Source organism: Moschus berezovskii, chromosome 16, assembly GCF_049115385.1.
Source record: "Moschus berezovskii isolate FMDL1 chromosome 16, NW_MosBer_1.0, whole genome shotgun sequence".
NCBI classification, from domain to species: Eukaryota; Metazoa; Chordata; class Mammalia; order Artiodactyla; family Moschidae; genus Moschus; species Moschus berezovskii.
In genome coordinates this window covers 26,592,491-26,609,450 of record NC_142475.1, presented here as the reverse complement: position 1 = coordinate 26,609,450, position 16,960 = coordinate 26,592,491, and the positions used below count along the sequence as shown (strand labels likewise).

Below are 16,960 nucleotides of genomic sequence, written 5' to 3'. Positions count from 1 at the left end.
GTCATGTCATCCAACCATCTCATCCTCTGTCGTCCTCTTCTCCTCCTGCCTTCAATCTTTCCCAACATCAGGGTGTTTTCCAATGAGTCAGTTCTTTCCATCATGTGACCTAAGTATTGGAGTTTTAGCTTCAGCATCAGTCCTTCCAATGAATATTCAGGATTGATTTCCTTTAGGATGGACTGGTTGGATCTCCTTGCAGTCCAAGGGACTCTCAAGAGTCTTATCCAGCATCACACTTCAAAAGCATCAATTCTTTGGGGCTCAGCTTTCTTTATGGTCCAACTCTCCCATCCATACATGACTACTGGAAAAACCATGGCTTGACTAGACGGACCTTTGTTTTATTAGTAATGTCTCTGCTTTTTAATATGCTGTCTAGGTTGATCATAGCTTTTCTTCCAAGAAGGAAGTGTTTTTTAATTTCTTGCTGCAATCACCATCTGCAGTGATTTTGGAGCCCCAAAAATAAAGTCTCTTAACTGTTTCCATTGTTTCCCCATCTATTTGCTATGAAGTGATGGGACTGGATGCCTTGATCTTCATTTTCTGAATGTTGAGTTTTAAGCCAAGTTTTTAACTCTCCTCTTTCACTTTCATCAAGAGGCTCTTTAGTTCTTCTTCACTTTCTACCATAGGGTGGTGTCATCTGCATATCTGAGGTTATTGATATTTCTCCCAGCAATCTTGATTCCAGCTTGTTCTTCATCCAGCCCAGCATTTCTCATGATGTACTCTGCCTATAAGTCAAATAAGCAGGGTGACAATATACAGCCTTGGAGAAGGAAATGGCAACCCACTCCAGTATTCTTGCCTGGAGAATCCCATGGACAGAGGAGCCTGGCAGATTACAGTCCACGGGGTCCCAGAGAGTCGGACACGCCTGAGCAACTGAGAACTACAATATACAGCCTTGACATACTCCTTTCCTGATTTGGAACCAGTCTTTTGTTCCATGTACAGTTCTAACTGTTGTTTCTTGCCTGCATACAGGTTTCTCAGGAGGCAGGTCAGATGGTTTGTTGTGATCCACACAGTCAAAGGCTTTGGTGTAGTCAATAAAGCAGCAGCAGATGTTTTTTTGGGACTCTCTTGCTTTTTCAATGATCTTATGGATGTTGGCAATTTGATCTCTGGTTCCTCTGCCTTTTCTAAATCCAGCTTGAACATCTGGAAGTTCATGGTTCACATACTGTGGAAGCCTGGCTTGGACAATTTTGAGCATTACTTTACTAGCATGTGAGATGAGTGCAATTGCGTGGTAGTTTGAACATTCTTTGGCATTGCCTTTCTTTGGGATTGGAATGAAAACTAACTTTTTCCAGTCCTGTGACCACTGCTGATTTTTTCAAATTTGCTGGCATATTGAGTGTAGCAGTTTCACAGCATCATCTTTGAGGATTTGAAATAGCTCAGTTGGAATTCCATCACCTCCACTAGCTTTTTTCTAAGGCCCACTTGACTTCGCATTCCAGGATGTCTGGCTCTAGGTGAGTGATCACACCATCATGGTTATCTGGGTCTTGAAAGGCCATGCTCAGTAAGTAAATCTTTAATCCAATTTTCTGCTGGTGGGTGGGGCTGTGTTCCTTCCCTGTAGTTTGGCCTCAGCTAGGGGTAATGTCAGTAATGGGGACCTCCTTCAAAAAGACTTATGCTGTCACACTCAAGACTATTGGAGTCAGCTCCTAGGAGAGTCAGTGCCCCTGACCCATGCCTCTGCCACAGACTCCTGGACACTCACGGGCAAGTCTGGCTCAGTCTCTTGTGGGGTCACTGCTCTTTTCTCCTGGGTCCTGGTGCACAAAAAGTGTCGTCGTGGTATTTTTAATTGTTTGTGTAGACATTGTAGTACTCATCCTTAACTTATCCTGCTGTTCTTTTAATGAATGTTATTCCACTTAAAAAGCAATTTAAAAACCCTACAGTAATATAACTCCTTTACTTCCTTTTCCATCCTTTGAGTTACTGTCATACATTTGCTTCTTCATATGTTGTAAACTTCATAATACATTGTTAATGTGCTTGCTTTAAGTAATCAGTGGTCTGTTAATAGTTTCCTGACTGCTCTTTGCTCTTTCCAGCTTTCCTCTGTATTTCATCTACAGAATCTAATTTGTTTACTCTTAACACCTCTCATTTAAAGTCCTTAAATATTTCCTTTATGGCAAGGAACACCCTTTTTAACATGTAATTCTACAATAGGTAATGCATTCATGTGATTTAAAAAACAAATTTAAAAAGATACTTAGTGAAGTCTTTCTGACCCTGGTTTTATCTGTCCTTTCCCTCTATTACTTCTTTTTACTAGTTTTTGATATATTCTTCCAGAGGTGGATTTGTGTGTGTGTGTTCGATTTTTAAATACAAACTCTTCACCTTGGCAACTGTAGCCTATTATGCCCTTTTCTCCAGCTTTGTCTTTCACCAAGTTGTACACTGTATTCTAACAATACCATATTACTAGAATCTGCCCTGTATCCCTCTGCCTCCAACCCTTTCTTTACCTTCTCTCTAATTTCTATATCGGGCTGCTTCACAGTCTTCACTTAAGTTTCAGCTAACTGTTTCATCTAGGAAGCTTACCCTCAGGTCCTCCCTTTCCTCCCCCAGGATATTCAAACCGTTAGTCTCAGATCTGCGTGCACTGTGAGTTTTTCTGCATGGGGCTAGATAATAAATGTTGCAGGGTTTATGGACCAGACAGTCTTAAGTCGCAGCTGCTCAGTTTTGCTATAGTTAGTGTGTGAAAATGGCAGTTCACAGTATGTAAACAGTGAGTGTGCTTGCATTCCAATAAAGCTTCATTGACAAAGACAACAGGCTAATTTTTAGGCTTATGGAGTATAACTTGCCAACCCTTGATCTAGGCTGTGTGTCTTATATTTTTATAATCCTAGCAGCCAACAGAAGGCTTCATCAGTATGTTTATAAAATGGATAACGGTTCCTTAAAGCTTGCTGACTTTACAGTTTTGATATTATCTTATTATTTCTTCTTCAGGTAAAAGTGTGAGTCTTCTTTACTGCTGTGCATGGTCAGGAGAGGGATGCCAACAGGGTCACAGGGCCAAAAGCTTGGTTTTATCAGTTCACTCATTGATAATCATGATTTTGGATACTAATTCCAACTCAAATCACAAGATTGGAAATCTAGAGAATTAAAGTTCATGACTGCATTTGAAATACCATAGATAAGCAATGTGGCCTACTTATCAGTATCTTTTTCTTCTATTGAAAAGTTTCCTTGGGAAATAAAATTATTTGGTGGCTTTTCTTCTGTAATTTTTTTTTGATAGCTTGCTTGACATGGAATCAGAGCAGAGACTGATACATCTGTGATTCCTTATCCTGCCCCATTGTCTGGCTTCTAATAATTCGTTATAGTTCCTTATTTGGTCTAGTGTCTCTTTGCTTTTCTGTTGACTCGTTAACGACACTGTATACACATACACTGTATATACACTGTGTACTGGGATAGTACACATACACGTTTACTCTGTTGCCCATATATGATCATACGCATCCATACTCTGCATATGCATAGTTAGCATTTTATTGTGTTTTTTAAATTTAAGGGCTCTTATATTTTTTAAAGAGTCTTATGCTTTGATTCAGAAGACAAATCTAAAATCTGGATAGTCTTTAAGAATATTGACTTACGGAGCCTCAGTCTAATTTATACTGTTCACTTGACATTCAAAATGTTTATGTAGTATATGTTATGCATTATTGTAGGCACTGAGAATGCTGCAGTGTACAAAGTAAAGTCTCTTCTACTTTATTAATTTCCAGTAGAATGTGAATTTAACTGCTTCCTTTCCTTGCTTTTGCAATTTGAACTTGACATAGAAACAACAGTCTTTTTGTTATGTTTGTACATGTTCAAAGCAATGTACATCTTTCTAAATGTAGTCTACATTTATACATGTTTAACTTCCTAGTAAAATTAGAAAGTCCTCCCTGCCCCTTGGAAAGCAATAACGAAGCCATAATTTTTAATGCATGACTTCTGGGAAAATTTCTACAAGTGCCATTCTTTCCTGGTTCTCAGTTGTCATTCTCATCCCTAAATTCTTTTAGGACTTCACATGTATTCTCTTTTCAGTTCAGTTCAGTCGGTCAGTCGTGTCTGACTCTTTGAGACCCCATGAATCGCAGCATGCCAGGCCTCCCTGTCCATCACCAACTCCCGGAGTTTACCCAAACTCATGTGCATCGAGTCGGTGATGCCTTCCAGCCATCTCATCCTCTGTTGTCCCCTTCTCCTGCCCCCAATCCCTCCCAGCGTCAGGGTCTTTCCCAGTGAGTCAACTCTTTGCATGGGGTGGCCAAAGTATTGGAATTTCAGCTTCAGCTCCATTTGACACCCAGAACTGATCTCATTTAGGATGGACTGGTTGGATCTCCTTGCAGTCCAAGGGACTCTCAAGAGTCTTCTCCAGCACCACAGTTCAAACGCATCAATTCTTTGGTGCTCAGCTTTCTTCACAGTCCAACTCTCACATCCATACATGACCACTGGAAAAATCATAGCCTTGACTAGATGGACCTTTGTATTCTCTTTTAGCAATTGGATTACAAAAAAAAATTTTAACTATTTAGTTGAAAAGACATAATATACACTCTAGATAGTATATTAAAAAGCAGAGACATTACTTTGCCAACAAAGGTCCGTCTAGTCAAGGCTGGTTTTTCCAGTGGTCATGTATGGATGTGAGAGTTGGACTGTGAAGAAAGCTGAGCGCCGAAGAATTGATGCGTTTGAACTGTGGTGCTGGAGAAGACTCTTGAGAGTCCCTTGGACTGCAAGGAAATCCAATCAGTCCATTCTAAAGGAGATCAATCCTGGGTGTTCATTGGAAGGACTGATGCTAAAGCTGAAACTCCAATACTTTGGCCACCTCATGCGATGAGCTGACTCACTGGAAGAGTCTGATGTTGGGAAGGATTGGGGGCAGGAGGAGAAGGGGACGACAGAGGATGAGATGGCTGGATGGCATCACGGACTCAATGGACATGAGTTTGAGTGAACTCCGGGAGTTGGTGATGGACAGGGAGGCCTGGCGTGCTGTGATTCATGGGGTCTCAAAGAGTCGGACACGACTGAGCGACTGAACTGAACTGAAATATAGTTTATTAGATCTTCTATCAAGAAGACCTGCATATATCTATATACCTTTTTTTCCCCCCAACTAGTGACAGCTGTATGTTTGAGTGAGAATCCCCTGACCTGAATGCTAGTTTTTGTAGGTCTTGTCTCTTGGGCAGCCAGATGTCCCCAGAGAGGAGTCCTCTGGTTTCTTGTCTGAGAGGTATAAGGCCTGATTGTGGCTTTCTGGTATGCAAAGAAAAGAAAAGAATTTGTAGTCTCATCTTCTGATACGTGGGCATTTGCTGATTCCTCTGTTTTCTTTCTGTGGTGTCCTTTACTTCTGTAGTTACTGGGCCTGAAGGCCGGAGTCAGTCTAATTAAAACTTTCAATATAGAAATCTTGTTTTTTGATAGAGTGAGTTAGTTTATATTAATTTGGGGAGAATTGACATCTTTGGAACTTTCTTTTTTTCACCCAAGAACATGGTATGTGTCCTTTCATTTATTTATATTTTGTTTTATGTCCTTAAAGTAATATTTGTATTGTTTTCCTTTGGTCTTACGCTCAAGTTTAATTTTGACTATTTTATGGTTCTTGCCTCTTGTTAATAGAATATGGTTTTTTCTGTTTTCTTTCCTAGAGGTTTGTTGATAAAGACTATTTGTTATATAAACAGTCACCTTAATTGCTAAGTCAGTAATTTTTACCTGTTCCCATTTAGGCTTTCAAAATTGATAGTTCCATCATTAACAAAAGGAAATGGTTTTGTGTCTCCTTTTCTAGTATTTGTGAAAGTAGAAAAAGCATTCCTGTGTCATTTCCTTTTTGTCTTCTTGAAGAACCTCTGAGACAGTGTTGAATAATAATGGGAAATGCAAGTATCTCTGTTTACCTTTTGATTTTAATTGTAATGGCTTTTAAATGACTTGAATACTCACTTTTGGTTTTAGATAGCTCAGTTGGTAAAGAATCCTGCAATGCAGGAGACCCTGGTTGGATCCCTGGCTCAGAAAGATCCGCTGGAGAAGAGATAGGCTATCCACTCCAGTATTCTTGGGCTTCCGTTGTGGCTCAGCTGGTGAAGAATCTGCCCGCAGTGCAGAAGACCTGAGTTTGATCCCTAGGTTGGGAAGATCCCCTGGAGAAGGGAACAAGCTACCCACTCCAGTATTCTGACCTGGAGAATTCCATGGACTGTATAGTCCATAGCCTCGCAAAGAGTCGGGCATGACTGAGCGATTTTAACTTTATTGTTGTAAACTTGCTTCTTTCAGTTTCTATTGAACATTTTTATTATGCCTGATGGATTTTATTGCATGCCTTTTCAGAACCCACCTATTTTTAATGTATCAGTGTAGTAAATTAAATTGATATGGTTTTAAAAATTCCTTAATTTCTTAAGTTCTTTGAATAAATTATTTTAGGTTAGAATGCATTATTCTTTTGATACATTATTGGAGTCTATTTGCTGACATTTTATTTATAATATCTGTATTTGTTTTCACAAGTTATATTGTTTTTATTTTGTTGATAACAGATTTTGATTAAAGTTTTGCTGGCTTCCTTGAATTATAGAGTTTTCTGGAAGTGAAATAGTTTAGAATTGGAGTAATCTCTCTATATATTAAATAAAAATTCTCTTCAGACCTGATGCATATCCTGTTCTTTCTAATGGTAATTCTCTAACCACCTATCCAGTTTTATTCTGTTGTAATTGGTTTACTCAAACTCTGTTTCATGGACAGTACTGAATATTTTTGCTAGGAAAAAAATTATCTTTTCTCTTTTTCCTTTCATTTTCCTCTTTTTCCTTAAACTTTATAAGGATATCATTATTATTTTATTTTTAACGAACCATATTTGGGATTGTTTTAGTTTTCTGCTTAAGTCAGCTTTTTGTCTTTGGCTTTCAAACTGTATTGTGCATCAGAATCATTTGGAGCAATTGATCAAAACAAAAAGCTAATTTCAGGTTGCGGTTCCCAAAGATTCTGATTCAGTTTGTTAGGATTGGTTGTGGTCTGGGAATCTTTATTTTATCAAACACTGCAGGTGACTTTGCTTCTGGTCTGGTGACCAAGTTTTGTGAAACTCTGCCCTAGTGGTATAGAAGAATACCATGCTAACTTATTATTTTTTTGATCAGCAACAAAGGAAATCAGCTTGCTCTTTGAACTATACTGGGAGCAGGTGGAGAGTATTGGCTACTGTGGTTATTATACATTGGCTTTTTTTTAAGCAGAAAATAGTTCTTACATAACTTTTATTGTCTGATTTTTTTTTTTTTAAGTCAAAGGCACACGTGCACAAATCTCAAGGAGGTTTTTTATTTGTGGCTGATTTACAAAAATGACCATCCTTGTTAATTTGGGCTAAACATGTGGTCACAGTGAATGAAGGCTGTAGGGCCTAAGAAAGGAAATCCCCAAGTTGTTTAACCTTTGGATTTTGTCAGGAGCCAGCAGGTGGCAGCAGTGCAACACAGGTTTATAGAGGCGTTGTATTGATAAGGTCCAAATCAGCTTACTTTGTGGGGCGTGTGTGTTCAGTCGCTCAGTTGTGTCAGACTGCAGCCCGCCAGGCTCCTCTGTCCATGGATTCTCCAGGCAAGAATACTGGAGTGGGTTGCCATTTCCTTCTCCAGGGGATCTTCCCAACCCAGGGATCGAACCTGCTTCTCCTGTGTCTCCTGCATTGGCCGGCGGATTCTTTACCACTGAGCCACCTGGGAATCTCAGCCACAAGCCACTGAGCCAACTTGTGGTTTACAGTCCTTAATTTCAGAAAAGTGTCAGTTGAGAGGAAGTTCACTTAGGAAGTAGAAAAATTCAGTTCCTTAGAAAAGCAAAAAAAAAAAAAAAAAAAAAAATGTTTAAAATTTGATTCTTTATTATGTCATTTTATCATATTAGGGCTTAGTTTAAAGTACTGTGTTCTGTTTCTTAATATTTAGGGGATTAATTCTATCCTAATTTCTTTTATCTGAAAAACTCATGTTTTTGCTAATAAAGAAGAGCATCATCTTGTGATGCCTCTTTAAAATGCATGTAAAGATCCAGAGGAGAGTTAGTTGATTCCCTCTGAAGCGTGCACTTGTGAGACTGTGTCTCAGAGTTACTGGTTATAGCTACTTGCTAGTCCAGCTCAGTTATTTACCAGTATATTCTTATCTAGACCTGAGTCCAGCTTTTGTTCTACAGTTGAGTTTACTAGCAGGGAGTGGGAGATTTCTCTGGTTAAAGAAAAATGAAAGGTGTAAAGTCCTTAGAACTGTGTGTGCTTAATACACTATTGAAAGCTTTGTGGTACATAAAGACATTACTTAATCAAATTACAATTAATTTAAAACACTTTTCCTTACAGTTCTAACAAAAAAAATGTGGGGGAAAGAAGAAAGATATAGGAAGATTTTTTTTCCTTCCAAATAGTTATTAGTGATGAAAGTCTTTCTCCAGAAAAAGATCACTGTCTTTTAAAAGGGCAGGTTTTTAAATATCAGTGTCTAATAGACATTACTTTGCCAACAAAGGTCCGTCTAGTCAAGGCTATGGTTTTTCCCGTGGTCATGTATGGATGTGAGAGTTGGACTGTGAAGAAAGCTGATCGCCGAGGAATTGATGCTTTTGAACTGTGGTGCTGGAGAAGACTCTTGGGAGTCCCTTGGACTGCAAGGAGATCCAACCAGTCCATTCTAAAGGAGATCAATCCTGGGTGTTCATTGGAAGGACTGATGCTGAAGCTGAAACTCCAATACTTTGGCCACCTCATGCGTCGAGTTGACTCACTGGAAAAGAGTCTGATGCTAGGAAGAATTGGGGGTGGGAGGAGACAGGGACGACAGAGAATGAGATGGCTGGATGGCATCACCGACTCGATGGACATGAGTTTGAGTGAACTCTGGGAGTTGGTGATGGACAGGGAGGCCTGGTGTGCTGTGATTCATGGGGTCTCAAAGAGTCGGACACGACTGAGCGACTGAACTGAACTGAATAGTAAATGGCATCCTTATCTAGTTTGACTATATTTTTTTAAACTTGAGTAGTGTTTTCTGTAAATGTACATGCATTAGAAAAAAGCTCTGTTAGTTCAGAGCTTGTCTTCTTGTAGCTGTAATTAAGATCCTCAAATGTTTTAAGCTGTTTTCATAAATATGTAGTTTATGTATTAGTACTAATTTGCTGTTTGTTTAGAGTGTCATTTGTACACAATATGTGGACAGTGATATTTTTGTAGTATGTTTTATTGACTCAGGAATCTAATTAAAATACTGTATAATGTATTAGCCTGAAGGAAAAACTGAATATAGTAGTTTCGTTCATACTAGAGGGTGTTTTTTTGGGGGGAAGGTGTTACTCTATAAGTTGCATTCACTTCTGACGTATCATTTGTTTAGAAAAACTTGAGAATTGATTTCTTCTCAAGAAAGTGTGGAATATAGGAAAGACCAGTTTTTGGAGTGCAGTCAACCAAGATTTGAATATTGGCCATGCCATTTCTAGCAGTGGAGTTATATGCAAATTATTTAATTTTTTTGAGCAGAGCTTTTTATCTTTTACAAGTGGAATAATAATTTCAACTTCATAAGGTTTGGAAATAATTAAATGAGATGGCAAAAGTCAAAGCACTTATTTAATACAATACTATACATTATTATCATTCAAGAAGTACTCCATTTATCATTGAAATTTTAATCCTTTCACAGTTCAGCTGTGTAATGTTATCTCAGAATGATTGTCAACAGCTTTGAACATAGTAATGTTAACATTTTTTTGACTGGAAGAAGAAAATGATTGGTTGGGACCAGGAAATTATAGATGCTAATTACATAAAGCTTTATTATTAAGACACTGTAAAACTGTTCACGGAGGGTATTCAGAAATAATTTAGCACTCTAATTTGATTTATTAATGCAGAAGAAAATATTTTGTTGCCTACAGTCCATTTAAAATTAAAATGTATTCTGAAAAGTAGGTTTCAAAAATCAGGAGCATTTTAGGTTCTTTCACATAAACTATCATTTAGCTTTCAGATAACTGTGTGTTTTCTTTTGCATTTTTAATTTAATTATTTTTGGCTTCACATTTATATACTGGAATATCTTAATCATTCTGTTGGATGTTGCACTCATTTATCTGATAATCATAGTCCATGGGGTCGCAAAGAGTTGGACATGACTGAGTGACTTTGACATTCACATCTGATAATCAGATGCCTAGCAGTCTCAGTTATGTGAAGCCTTGTATTTAAAAGAAAATGGCTTAAAGCCATCTTTAGGATGGTGTATGAAATGAAGAATGATCGATTCCTAACAATGGTTCCCTAGCTTAGATGTTGTGAATGGCGTGTAGTGGGGGAGACCACTAGAAACTTTGCTTTGAAACAACTATTTTGAGGAAGAAGTTGCCTTTTAGCTTATTCATATCTTTTAATTATGTATATCACATGTAAATTATTCAGTGTTTTTTAAAAAAAGCAATGTATTGAAGCAGTAATGGAAATTTCCCCTTGACCATGAGTCTCCTTTACTGCCAGATCTCGTTTTCCTTTCTAATAGTAAACGCTAGAATAGCCAGGTCTGTGTAAGCACAGCTTACCCTGTGCTGTCATATCACAGTGTTTGTTCCAACATATATGGATTTATATGTTTTCTGCATCTGCATTTTTTTTCTTCAGTCATTATCTTGGAGAACTTTTTAATGTATTATAAATCTACTTCTGGGGACTTGGTGGTCTGGTAGTTAAGACTTTGCCTTCCAGTGAAGGGGGTGCAGGTTTTCAATCCCTGGTCAGGGAGCCAAGATCCCACATGCCTCACAGACAAAAAACATAAAACAGAAGCAATATTATAACAGATTCAACAAAGACTTTAAAAGTGGTCCACATAAAAAAATCTTTAAAAAATTAAATCTACTTTAGTATAACTAAGTTATTCGGTATTCCAAAGGATGGTTATACCAGTTAACCATTCATCTGCCAGTGCTTTCCAGACAAAGATGCCAGGTTCACGTTTATATTTGAAAACACTGGATTTATTACTTTGTGAAGCAGAGGAGGGATGTGTACGATGGGGAACCACAGGATGTCTCAGTAAGAGGATGTTAGAAAGGACATTGTAGGGTTAGGCTTGTATTAGATGGGGAGAGGATTTTAGAAACTGGGGCTTTGCTCTGGGTTGGCTACTGTTAGGAAACCGGATAATTCCATGATGGGTATCTTAGTGAGTCTTGTCCAGAAGGAGGGAAGACTGGACCAAGGCTTAAGCTGTGATAAGTAATATTGGCATGGATTAGGATCCTATTTGTGGCTTTGACAACATTCATATTTTATATGTATTCGGTTACCATTATGGAGTGATGCTGTTTTTGTCTTGTTTGGTCATAATGACAGAGGTCACACAGTGTCCTTGTCTGATGATGATGTTCTGTGAAATTGTTTATCAGGAGAATATAGCTGTTTGTGTCACTAGCTCATAGCAAAACCAAGTCCTCGCTAATACTACCAGGCTAGCATTGGGATCGGAGAAGGCAATGGCAGGCCACTCCAGTACTCTTGCCTAGGAAATCCCATGCATGGAGGAGCCTGGTAGGCTGCAGTCCGTGGGGTCGCTAAGGGTCGGACACGACTGAGTGACTTCACTTTCACTTTCACACATTGGAGAAGGAAATGGCAACCCACTCCAGTGTTCTTGCCTGGAGAATCCCAGGGACAGGGGAGCCTGGTGGGCTTCTGTCTATGGGGTCACACAGAGTCGGACACGACTGAAGTGACTTAGCAGCAACATTGGGATGTCAGGTGCTGCTATTCTCTTCCTCACTATTGATAAATGACTAGATTGTATCTTAGTTTTTATTAGCACATTTTGTCATTTTCATCATTAAAATAAACATTCTTGTTATGTGGATCTTAGTGTACATGTGCAAGTATTCTAGAAGTGGAATTTTATTTGTTGTTGTTTAGTCACTAAGTCATATCCAACTCCGTTGAGACACCATGGGCTGTATCCTGCCAGGATCCTCTGTCCATGGGATTCTCCAGGCAGGAGTACTGGAGTGGATAGCCAGTCTCTTCTCTGGAGGATCTTCCCAGCCCAGGGATAGAACCCGCGTCTCCTGCATGGGCAGGTAGATTCTTTACCACTGAGCCACCTGGGAAGCCCACTAAAGGGTATATAACACATCATAAAATTTGATTTATAATCGTTGCAAAAAGCCTATACTTCTGTTACTACCAACAGGGCACCTTAGCCAAGAATAGACATTAACAATCGAAGATTTCTTTTTCCTGGCTAATGGAGATATCATTATTTTAATCATATATATATATTTTTTACTAGTGAGTTTGAATATTTTGGCCTTTTTTTAAAACCATAGTTTTCCTGTTCATATTCTTTTACTATGAAAGAAAATGATAACCTTGTCATTCTTGTTGAGTTTTAAAGGTACTTTGTATGTTATTAGTACTTTTATATTTGTGGCAAGTATTTGTCATCTTACCTTCTGTATGTCTTTTATTTACTCATAAGAAGGCTTTCTCCACCCTGAGATTATTAAAACAATCTTCTGACAAAGCTACTTTCAGTTCAGTTCAGTCACTCAGTCGTGTCAGACTCTTTGTGACCCCATGTATCACAGCACGCCAGGCCTCCCTGTCCATCACCAACTCTCGGAGTTCACGCAAACTCATGTGCATCGAGTCAGTGATGCCATCCAGCCGTCTCATCCTCTGTCGTCCTCTTCTCCTCCTGCCCCCAATTCCTCCCAGCATCAGGATCTTTTCCAGTGAGTCAGCTCTTCACATGAGGTGGCCAGAGTATTGGAGTTTCAGCTTTAGAATCAGTCCTTCCAATGAACACCCAGGACTGATCTCCTTTAGGATGGACTGGTTGGACCTCCTTGCAGTCCAAGGGACTCTCAAGAGTCTTCTCCAACACCACAGTTCAAAAACATCAATTCTTAGGCACTCAGCTTTCTTCACAGTCCAACTCTCACATCCATACATGGCCACTGGAAAAACCATAGCCTTGACTAGATGGACCTTTGTTGGCAAAGTAATATCTCTGCTTTTTAATATGCTATCTAGTTAGTCATAACTTTCCTTCCAAGGAGTAAGCGTCTTTTAATTTCATGGCTGCAGTCACCATATGCAGTGTTTTTGGAGCCCAGAAAAATAAAGTTTGACACTGTTTCCACTGTTTCCCTATCTATTTGCCATGAAGTGATGGGACCAGATGCCATGATCTTAGTTTTCTGAATGTTGAGCTTTAAGCCAACTTTTTCACTCCCTTCTTTCACTTTCATCAAGAGTCTTTTGAGTTCCTCTTCACTTTCTGCCATAAGGGTGGTGTCATCTGCATATCTGAGGTTATTGATATTTCTCCCGGCAATCTTGATTCTAGCTTGTGCTTCTTCCAGCCCAGCGTTTCTCATGATGTACTCTGCGTATAAGTTAAATAACCAGGGTGACAATATACAGCCTTGACGTACTCCTTTTCCTATTTGGAACCAGTCTGTTGTTCCATGTACAGTTCTGACTGTTGCTTCCTGACCTGCATACAGGTTTCTCAAGAGGCAGGTCAGGTGGTCTGGTATTCCCATCTCTTTCAGAATTTTCCACAGTTTCTTGTGATCCACACAGTCAAAGGCTTTGGCATAGTCAATAACGCTCCTTTACTTTTCCCTTAAAACATTTAGATTATTGATCTTTCTGGAATAAGGAATGTTTTTGTATGATTTTTTTTTTCCTAAAATTCCCTAATGTTCAACTATTATTTGTTGACTAGTCCATTTCTTTCACAATTTTTGGAAATTCAACATCATGTTCTAAATGCCTACATAGGCATTAGCTTGCAATAAAATTTCTCTTGCTTGCCTTTCACTTAACTGACTGGATTAACTGGTATTCTCTATTTTCTTTTAATAACATACTGACTGAAGACCACAGTAAGCTTGATATGTACTGCTAGTAGGCTGCTCAGTTCTCTACTGTTATAATTATGTTTCTGCTAGCTGAGTTTTACATCAGTAATAATCAGATTTCCTCATCCTAAAAACTTGTCAACTGTGTTTGTTGATGTATTTTCATTATTTAATGCAGTATTATGTAAATCAGTAAAATATGAGTACAAAAAGAAGGAAAGGTGCCCTTTTAAAGAAAACAAAATTGCATGCTTTAGAAAGAAACAGTGGGTCACTAAAAAACTTGAGGCTAATAAGGACATTGTTTAATTAATTAAATATTTTTTAGTGTATGTATATATATATTAATCTAAACAGCTCTGCTTCTAAGTCACTTCAGTCGTGTCCGACTCTGTGTGACCCCATAGATGGAAGCCCACCAGGCTCCCCCGTCCCTGGGATTCTCCAGGCAAGAAAATTGGAGTGGGTTGCCATTTCCTTCTCCAATGTGTGAAAGTGAAAAGTGAAAGTGAAGTCGCTCAGTCGTGTCCGACCCTTAGCGACCCCACAGACTGCAGCCTACCAGGTTGCCCCATCCATGGGATTTTCTAGGCAAGAGTACTGGAGTGGCTTGCCATTGCCTTCTCCGCTAAACAGCTCTAGGAGCAGGAAATGAAATACATGAAAAGTGAAAGTCACTCAGTCATGTCCAACTTTTTGTGACCCTATGGATTATACAGTCCATGGAATTCTCCAGGCCAGAATACTGGAGTGGGTAGCCTTTCCTTTCTCCAGGGGATCTTCCCAACCCAGGGATTGAATACAGGTCTCCCACATTGCAGGCGGTTTCTTTACTGAGCCACCAGAGAAGCCCTGAAATATATGAATCAAGGATTATTTCTGTACTGCAGGAAAACCTGTTAACTAAACACTAAAACAACAATAAAAACTGAATACAGTTCCGTGTATGAGGGGAAGTTTATTTTCTGAGTTGTAGCCCTTTTTTATTTATTTTCTTGTAAAACACTTTAATGATGTAATCCATCTTACTACTTTATATTATGGGCTTCCCAGATGGTTCAGTAGTAAAGAATCCACCTGCCAATGCAGGAGATATGCAAGAGACACAGATTGGATCTCTGGGTCTGGAAGATCACTTGGAGGAGGAAATAGCAAGCTACTCCAGTATTCTTGCCTGAGAAAATCCCATGGAGAGAGGAGCCTGGTGGGCCACAATCCGTGGGGTCACGGAGAGAAGCATGTCAGTCGTGACGCATGAAGCATGAGACTTAAGCATGAAACATGAGACACTATATTTATAAGGAGGTATATATATATATATATATACACACACAATAAAAATGTGTTAACAAAAACGCAAGTTGTTAATAGCATAACATAACATTTTCATACCACAGAGATGTCTGTGTAGGTATTTCCAGTTAGTTAAAAATACTGATCGTTAATTTTAAACTTAAGAATGAAGGCTAGATTACTGCATTGCATTAGTTATCTATTGCTGTGTAATAACTTACTTCAGGACTTAGTAACTTGAAACAATCAATGTTTGTCATCTCACTGTTTCAGTGAGAAATCAGAATGGCTTAGCTAGGTGGTTCCCTCTCAAGATTTCTCAGGAGAATGTAGCCAAGATGTCAACCACAACTGCAATGATCCGAAAGCCTGACTAGAGCGGAAGGGTACACTTCCGAACTTCACTCCTGGGCTGCTGGTGGTTGTCAGGAGCCCTGAGTGCCTCTTCACGTGGTCTGTCACGTGCAGTCGAAGAGAAAGAGCAAGACACAAGATGTACAGTCTTGTATGACCTAACCTAAGAAGTCAGATCCAGTCACTTCTGTTTCTTACAAGTGATCCAGTGGGATAGCTTGTACTCAAGCAGGGGACTTGGGCACCTACTTGTGAAGAGGAGAGTAACCAGTGCACTGCTGATACTTTCATTCTCTGTGTGTTTCTGTCAAGGAGAGGGAGGGATTCATTTATAATATTCGGCTTCTGTTTAGGATACTGCCTTAGGAAAACCACGAGAGGTGTTTCGACTTCCTACAGATTTGACAGCATGTGACAATCGCCTTTTCGCATCCATCCATTTCACATCTGCTACCTGGGTTACCTTGTCAGATGGAACTGGAAGACTGTATCTCATTGGAACAGGTGAACGTGGAAATAGTGCTTCAGAAAAATGGGAGGTGAGTTGTTTTGTTTTCTTTAGACTTAATGCTGAGTCTGGAAAATATATGCAAATTAGATCTTAATGATTTAAAAATAACACCTTTTTAGGGATGGTTTACATGTGACCTCTTGATTTTTATAGTATATAGTGTTTTGGATATCTACCTTTTATGAAACTGATACTTTAGCTATTCCTGTTTTGATCTGGGATGAGTGCAGTTGTCAAGAAATGCATTTGTTTTTCAGCAAATACCAATTGAGTGCTTTTAAAGTGTAAAGCAGTGCCTTAAGCATTGACCTTGCTACCTTCATTTTGTAAAGAGTTGGCCAGAGAATTACACTGTGATGTCTTTTCTCCTTTTTCTCACGTTTTAATCTCAGATATATTTACGAGCCTAGCACGCTTCTACTGCCCCACTTGGCTATCTGATATGTTTAAACTAGTCAAATAGTAACTTTACCAGAATATTCCATATTTAGAAAAACATACCATAGCATCAGTTCAGTCACTCAGTCGTGTCCGACTCTTTGCGACCCCATGGACTGCAGCACACCAGGCTTCCCTGTCCATCACCACCTCGGGAGCTTACTCAAACTCATGTCCATAGAGTCAGTGATGCCATCCAACCGTCTTATCCTCTGTTCTACCCTTCTCCTCCTGCCTTTAGTCTTTCCCAACATCAGGGTCTTTTCCAAATAGTGCTTTGTGTCAGGTGGCCAAAGTATTAGAGTTTTAGCTTCAGCATCAGTCCTTCCAGTAAATATTCAGAACTGATTTCCT

At 39.1% G+C, this 16,960-nt stretch overlaps 1 protein-coding gene across 2 annotated transcripts in view; it reads left to right on the top strand.

Annotated features, from left to right (window-relative positions):
* Positions 1 to 16,960, top strand: part of NUDCD1 (NudC domain containing 1) — a 93,384-nt gene that overhangs the window by 16,730 nt on the left and 59,694 nt on the right. Inside the window, exon 3 of one of the 2 annotated variants that reach the window (XM_055431700.2) lies at positions 16,011 to 16,196. The exons of the other annotated variant lie outside the window; for it this stretch is intronic. Within the exon in view, the coding sequence (XP_055287675.2) occupies positions 16,011 to 16,196 (186 nt within the window). The remainder of the gene's footprint in view (positions 1 to 16,010; positions 16,197 to 16,960) is intronic. 2 annotated transcript variants of the gene reach the window in all.